We start from the raw sequence: 7598 nt of genomic DNA, 5'->3' as shown, positions 1-7598 counted from the left end.
TGGGTCTCTCAACACAACCACAAAACATAGCCAGACGTGCTCCTATGTAAGAGGGATCTCACAGGAACAGGAGTGTGTGATGTCCTTCTGCTGGCAGTGAGTGGCCCTGGGGGATTCCAGGATTCAAGTCAACACCAGAATGGAAATTTACTGGCTCCTTTGATGAAATCCCCCAATAACAGATGATGGCCTAAAGCTTTTCTCCCATGAACCAAGCAAGGAACCTCACTGTTCCTTACCTGGAAGGGAAGCAGAATTTCCTCCCACACTGCAGGCTGCCAGAACCATACCCCATCATAGCCTCGGAAGCACGCAGGGAAGCGGAGTGGGAGGGGGGTTGTATGCGAAGATGCAGGACGCCAGGCAGATGGATCAGTTCATATGCTTAGTTTGCTGCTCACCACACGCCAGAACTATCAGAGTTCTGCTATTTCGGTTTTCAAACATAATTTTAAAGGGACTTCAGAATATTTCGTTAAGACAAATGTGTGATGTATACTATTACAAAGAAAAACAATTTGAAAGGCAAACGCATATATTTATAAACATAGTATTTTATTAAGAAAATGTTTACAACCTTCTTACAATACAACAAATTTTGTTGTGATTTAGCACGTTATCCTCTATAAAAGTTGATGATATAATATTCAAGCTAAAACAATAGTTTAAAAGTGTGCCAAATCAACCACCATCTGCAAACTATCTACCACTGGCTAAGTAAAAACAGAAAAATCTTACAACAAAAATCCAAAGATCTAGTTTCCTTTTGTCAGCATCTACAACAACACAGATATTATATGGTTTACCTATAGACTCAGGTCCAGCCCAAGGTTAAGACTGCAAAAATAAAGTCTTTAAACATCCATATAAGCTTGGCAAGTCATCATTACAATAGTTCATCACAGGTAATCAAGCAATGCGTCATGCAGGGAAGCCACGGCTATAAATCTGGGCTCTTTATAGTGCTACCAAGTGGCCTAAACTGGAAGCAAATTCATTTTATTTTTTTCATAATAGATGTTATTATAAAAGGCACAAGTATCTTACTCCTTGAATCAGGTCTTGAAAAGGCATGACATTCTTAGGAGAAATAAGAATTGCTGGTATGAGGGCTTAGCTTTTAAAAAAATTAATGTCTAGGCTCACTTCCACACTCCATATCTGCTTCCCTTCAAGACTGGACTTGGATTGTCACATCCGTTGACAAATGCTCTATTACACACTAAGCGAAGTTCTGACACTCACACTATCTCATCACCAGTGCTAGAAAACATTTTGTCACTCAAGTCATGTTGCCACTTAAGTTAGTGCTGCCCACTGCCTCTCTCAAAATATGGGAGTTCTTCACCTAAAATTAGCCTTGTTTTCTGACGGCACTGGTTATGTCTTGCCTCTCTTGTTGGATGTGGAGAGCAAGCCCTACAGTGCTTGTGGGAGGCAGCACAGAACTGTCACGTGCATTAAGGAGGTGGATGGTGCCCTGTGACTTTAAGGGACAGCCCACTGCAAAATGAGAAGAAGAGAAATAAGGTAAGCAGTCCGCTTCGATCACAGAGAAGGCAAGACATCAATTCTTAAGAAGGTCAGAGGCATGATTGACAACTACGTGAGTGACTCATAAAGTGAGATGATAGAAAGACGGAGCTGGAGGAGAGTGAAAAAGAAAATCTTTCCCAGAGCAATAAAGCTCTGTCCACACAACACGACAAATGGTTTAAAAACAGAGCTACCAATCAGCTGTTCTGACTGGCTAGCTACCCATAATTTTTCCTGCACTGAATCGACCGGTCGTTCTGACATCATGGGTATGATCCATATTAAGGAAAAGTTTCATCAATTATGTCATAACCTCATACGTAAAGTAAAAGGAGGTACACAAATTCAAGCCCTGTTTTTGAAATTTCTCAGGGAGTAAACTTGATTATTCCAGGGTAAATTTAATGAAAATATTCATAAAGGACAAACGAGATTAAGATGAAGCCCCAAAGTGAAGTCATCACTGCTGTGGGCTGACAATGTTCCAAGTAGGGGTGCGCTGCCTGTCCACCTGGGACGGCCCCACGCTCCTGCCATTTCTACAACATGACGTGGCTTTGGGGGACAATTTCAGTTCTGAGTAAAGATAAATGGCCCTATGTGCGGAATGCTACTTTAAAAATGACTTCCTCTAAGGGAGCACTGATAGTAAATAATTTGCTTCTGGAAGCACTGAAAAGTTCCTAAATTAAGACGTGGCATGAAGACTGGCATGTTTTATTTCTGTTGCATGATTAAGAACATTAAAGTCTACCATTTAAAACTGCCAATTAAAAGAGGCGCTTTCAAAAAAAATCATTGCTGTCTTAGGATTTGCCATTAATTGGCTGAATTCTTGGCACTTGAATTCCTGTTCAGGGAAGGTTATCTTGAATTTTGTTTCAATTATGAAGCATTTTGATGAGGCACTGGGCACCATGCAGATCCGAAAATGAACTGGCAATAAATGAAAACATTTTCTTGTTAAATTTAAGGCTCTATGATTTTAATTCAGTATCTACTAATGACACATTCTAATATTACTATCTAAAATGTTCAATGTAATCAAAGGAAAAGATGAAAGGTTTTTCTTTTCATTAAACTTCTGAATCCTTTTGTTTGGAAGACCCAAATATTCTAGCATATCTCTAATTGATTATACTCTATAAAGAACATAGATATTAGTTATTCCTGATGGTACAGACCCTCAAATTAAAGTTGATCTATGCTAGTAGAAGCCCTTCTTGATTTGGGAAGTAAATCATTTTCCTATATGCTAAGAAAAGAATTCTGAAGGACAAACTGAGAAATATAGACATTCTTGGTTCTATTTTTTCACTTTCTTCATTATGTCTAATGAAACTTCATCACCACAGATCTCTCACTTATCATTCTCTTGGATTGAAAAAGTGGAGGCTACTGAGAAATGTAACACCCTCCTAATATTTTTTTAGAATTTCATTTGCACAAAGAACAGGACAAATGCCCCAGCATTCCATTAATGTTTCTTGCAAATCAGATAATCAAATTGCCTGGATTTCTATTACTGGAAGTCAAGACCAGTAACTCTGCTGTCAAGAGAAATTGGCAAAGGCTGTTTCTTTCAGTTCGGGGCTGAATCCCACCCACCTCCCTCTTCTAAAACTACACAGTATAAGGTCTATCTCCTAGAAGAATCATTGCTTAGACTATTTATTTTTCTCCTATACCTTACCTTGCATCATTTTAAAATTGTTGATGGACCATGCTAATTGAAGTCAGGTATGCAGTAACAACTTGATCCTTAAAGGTACACTCCACTTCTTCCTTTAAAAAATATGAACTGTCAAGAGGTAGACCACCTCCTGGAGTGACTAATTAACAGAAGTCATGCTGCTAGTCCTAAGACAAATGTAAATAACAAAGATTGTTGACAGGGCTACACTATCTGGCTCATCACTGTCTTTTAGTTTTTACTAGAGGGTTAGGAGGAATATTTACAGCCAAGTGAGTTTGGAGAGGGAAGACAGCCTGAGTCTGGGTGTTGTCATTTCCACCCAATGTTCTAAAGTAGATCAGAGTTAAGGGACTTCCAGCAACATTCCCCCAGAAAGAAAGGATTCTCTCATTACCTATGCAGGTTCCTGTAAACACATCTGTTGTGCACGTAATATACTCTGTGCCTCTATCTTACACACCAAGGGGCCGTGGATCATGTTTTCAGTTTTAAAACGAGTGAAAAATGCTTATAAGAATTAATACAACCTCTTTTGCCATTCATTCTCAGACTATTACAGATGCCCATGACCATGAAGAAATACCTTTTCAAGCTCTGAGGCTGACCTGCCAATTAGTGCCTCGCCATCTGCATCAGACCTGCCCTTGCTGACACAGCCCGAGAAGTGCAGGCCTTCTGGTTCCATGTCCCCAGGGGAGCCAGGGAATGGTTCTCTAATGGACGTTTTCATTACTGTAGCTTCCCGTTTAATTTAGAAGGCCTCCTAGAACCTGTTTTCCTTCTTGAGGACCGAAAAGAATACAAGACTTAAAGAGAAGCAGAGAAATTAAATGTGATTTTCTTTATACATTTAAAAATGATAATTAATGACCTCAAGGAGGACCCCAGCCCACTTAGAAGAGATCAAGCTTCTCAGGCAAAAGACTTGACCCTTTCAAATTGGGGGAGGCAGGCACTTCAAACATAATCATACATGGGCAGCACAGAAGTATGTTATTCTAAAGGAACTAAATCTTCCTGTTGCTATGTGTGGAACTTATCCTGCCTGTGGCTGAGAAGCAGGTGATGGAGGGTTCATTTGGAAACTGAAGGGCCTGTATCCAGGTACTTCTCCCCAATCACTTCTTAAAGAGAAATTGAAATGAAGGGCACTTGATCATACTCTTACTTTGTTCTTTTAATCACCAAATGATAGTTAATTAGTTATCAGAGGATCAGAAAAACACTTATGTGGAAGGAGACTTCTGGAGACCAATGGTGACTAGGATTAGACACCTGCAAAGAGCTTATTTCAATTTCTCTGAGAGGAATCAATATACACTTGCAGCTAATTAATGATTTTTCTCTTTTCAGTCCCTAAAGTTTTTTTAAAAAATGCCCTGTGTCATAAGGGAACCAAAAGGTTTTTATGGATGGATTAGACCTCAATTCCTTTGAAATTTGGCCTTTTCTCTTAAGAAATAAGAACAAAGAATGTATGAAATGTGTATCAGATCATTGCTCAGTCAGGTTAACATCCAAAGTGTGTTCAAAATGAAACACTGCTTCTGACTTTAATATTCATCTTTGCATTTCATAAGCAAACAAAATAAATGAAAACCCTTTTCTCCGTTTCATTGTGTGTGAATTGTGGATCTGAGAGAGCAATCTGCTGCTGTTGTTAAGGATTAAAAAGATATTGCACAAGAATGGTGCCATGTCAATTTCTGAGATGACTGATGGAAATGAGGGGAGGAGAGGCCCAGAAACGCGTGAAGAATAGCGGCTAGTGCTGCACATGCCATACGCCATTCATTCTGTGCATAAAATATGTGGCTACAGTCAAAGAGAATCCCTCGCTACATGCTGGAAGGTGTCTGAGAAATGGCAGAGAACCGCTGCAGGGCTACCGGGATGGACCCGTTTGGGGCTGAAAACAGTCAAGGTCAAAACAGGATCAGAGGCATTTACTCACTGCACCAGTAAGGTGAAGCAAGCAAGCACTTTGTTTTTCCCTGTGCACTCAGACACCATGAAATCGTAAACACTGACAGGTTTGGTGGCAATATTGTGAAGGTCACAGATTTGCACCATCTTTTGGTAAAATAGGAAAGAAGGGGCCACACAAGCATTGCCTCTTCGGGAAGAAGTCAAGCAACCTTTGTTTTTATTTTGTTGTCGTGGAGACAGAGGCCCAGAGTGGGAATGCTAGGGATGGACCAGGGCAGTGGCCAAGTACCCCCATCCACCTGGATGTACCAGTATAGGAAATAAAGTGAAGCCACCTTCAGGCGCAAAGAGCCCAGTCTTTACAATTATTTGTTTTCTCTGAAAGCAAGATGCTGGGGCGGGGTGGGTGGGTGGGGGGGAGGTGGGGGGGCACCTATAGAGTCTACATGTATTTTAAACAAAACGATGTTAGAATTTTCACTAACTACATTCCTTCTATCGGATTTTAATAAAAAACAAGCAATTTCAAATGCTTGAGATATTCACCAGGGAGAAGGGAATCGTTTTGTACTTCATTTGAGTTATAATTTTCTCATTAAAATCTACCCATATCAAGTGGGGTGCACAAAGAAATAACAATTATTTTTAAAAGTTTTGACTGTTCAGTTTAAGGAGAGCTCTGAAAACACAATTTAGTTTGAAATTCAAGCTGTTTCATTTCCTATATAATCTTGTAAATTTCCTTCCCTTACAATACTCAAGTTGGAAGGGTGCCAAATTAGACCAGGGACAAATTTTCACCAACTTCACTTCAGTGCTTTATTTTTAGATTATATTAAAAACCTCATTAGGCTCCCTGAGGGAAAAGAGTGTTAACCACTAACAGAGGCAGGGGGGAAAAGGGAACCGGAAAGATAAGCTAAATTGTTAACAAGGAAAGCTCTCTTCAAACAGTTGGTCTGAGGCTGATGTTAAAAGTGAAAAGAAACTTATTACCAAGACCAGGTAAATGACCTGAGCTTGGAGCTTTTTTTTTTTTTTACCCCAAGGCTAGAAAGGGCTAGTCGGGCTTGTCCAAGTGGCATATGTCTATGTTATGATTTCCAGATGGGCTTCGGAAGGGGGACGGAAGGAAAGAAAGGCAGGGAAATCTTTGAAGACTTATAAGCTAAGGCTCTATGCTTTCGCACAACATAAATGTGCTTTGAAGAGTCTCCCGTGGACAGGCTGAAAATAGGGTTGGCACATGCAAGATGGGGCAAGATTAAATGGAATGAAACACAGAATTTATTACCATATTTACATAATTTATACTTTTTAAGCAATGGTCTCATAAATATGGACTATAACTTTACATAGGCTAAGCAACAGATAATTGTTTCCCCCACCAAAATATTTGGGTTAAATAAAAAATTGACAGTATTTACACTACTTTCTTTTTCCTCCTTTTAAAACCAGTTAGTCAGTTTAAACATATGCAATTTGATTTACTCCAGTCAGCTTCTCTACCACCACTACCCTGATCCTTAGAGCTTATTACAGGAGCCAATAATGAGTTTGGTGACACATACAGGACAGGGTCAGAATGCAAACGGAGGCTGAGCTGCAGGCTATTGTTGTTGTTGTGAATTTACTGTATGTATCCTGGGCTAATGTATGCAATGGAAAATGCTCTGGAGATGGATGCAATCATTTCCATCAGTCCGATAAAGAACCCATTTTACCTTCAGATAATAATCGCCATCCCTCCACTTAACGATGCTACCACATTTTAAATTATACAACTCCCTAGAACAGGGGTAATGTGAAACCAAGGAAATTATAATCTCCACGAGGTCTTCTTTTCCTCAAGAATGATGAAAGTGCTCATTTCCCTTTACAAATGTTACATAAAATCTTGATTACAAAACGACTCAACAAGTGGATCCTACGATCCATACAATTACATGTTCCTTTTCAACAAGGTCAAAAGCCAGTGATGGAGTCCCTTTGTCCCCCAGAGTCTTTACATAACACAAGTCCGAAGACTGAAACCGCACTGCTACAGTCTTCAAAGAGGAAACAGACTGGTCAATTTCTGCGACTCTTTTTTGCATGAAGCAGACCCCAGACCAGCGAGGCTCAGTCTGGCAGCAGGGCCCCCAGCCCTCCTGTTAGCTTTCAGGACCACCTACTTCATCACTGAGTCCGAGGCTGAGGCTCAGTCAGCAGCAGCTTCGCCTGGGCTCTGAAGGCTGTCTCCGGAGTTTGAAGCCCTTCCCGCCACACGGCGGGTTGGTGTCGGTGGATGGAATTCTTCGACCTAAACCAAGAGGACAGGAGGGAAGGGAATGAACCTTAACTTTCTAAATCTGCTCATTCTCAGACACAATTTTGTAGATATAACTTGGCAGGTTTCATTAAAAAAAGTTTAATAAATTTTTAATTTTGTAATGAT

At 40.1% G+C, this 7598-nt stretch overlaps 1 protein-coding gene across 12 annotated transcripts in view; it reads right to left on the bottom strand.

Annotated features, from left to right (window-relative positions):
* Positions 1-534: 534 nt before the first annotated feature.
* RAB22A (RAB22A, member RAS oncogene family) overlaps positions 535-7598 on the bottom strand; it is a 52950-nt gene continuing 45886 nt past the window's right edge. For 3 of the 12 annotated variants that reach the window (XR_004969869.1, XM_036321502.1, XM_036321498.1), the window contains one exon: positions 537-7463. Coding sequence is in view for 6 of the 12 variants with exons in the window: in XM_036321502.1 (XP_036177395.1) it covers positions 7340-7463 (124 nt within the window). In the remaining 6 variants the exon portion in view is untranslated. Of the gene's footprint in view, positions 7464-7598 lie in introns of all 12 variants that reach the window. The other 9 variants (XR_004969870.1, XR_004969868.1, XM_036321503.1 and 6 more) reach the window with 6 other exon arrangements.

This window comes from Myotis myotis, unplaced genomic scaffold (genome assembly GCF_014108235.1).
Source record: "Myotis myotis isolate mMyoMyo1 unplaced genomic scaffold, mMyoMyo1.p scaffold_m19_p_9, whole genome shotgun sequence".
Lineage (NCBI taxonomy): Eukaryota > Metazoa > Chordata > Mammalia > Chiroptera > Vespertilionidae > Myotis > Myotis myotis.
Note: the sequence above shows the minus strand (reverse complement) of the source record. Positions and strands in the feature narration are given on the sequence as shown.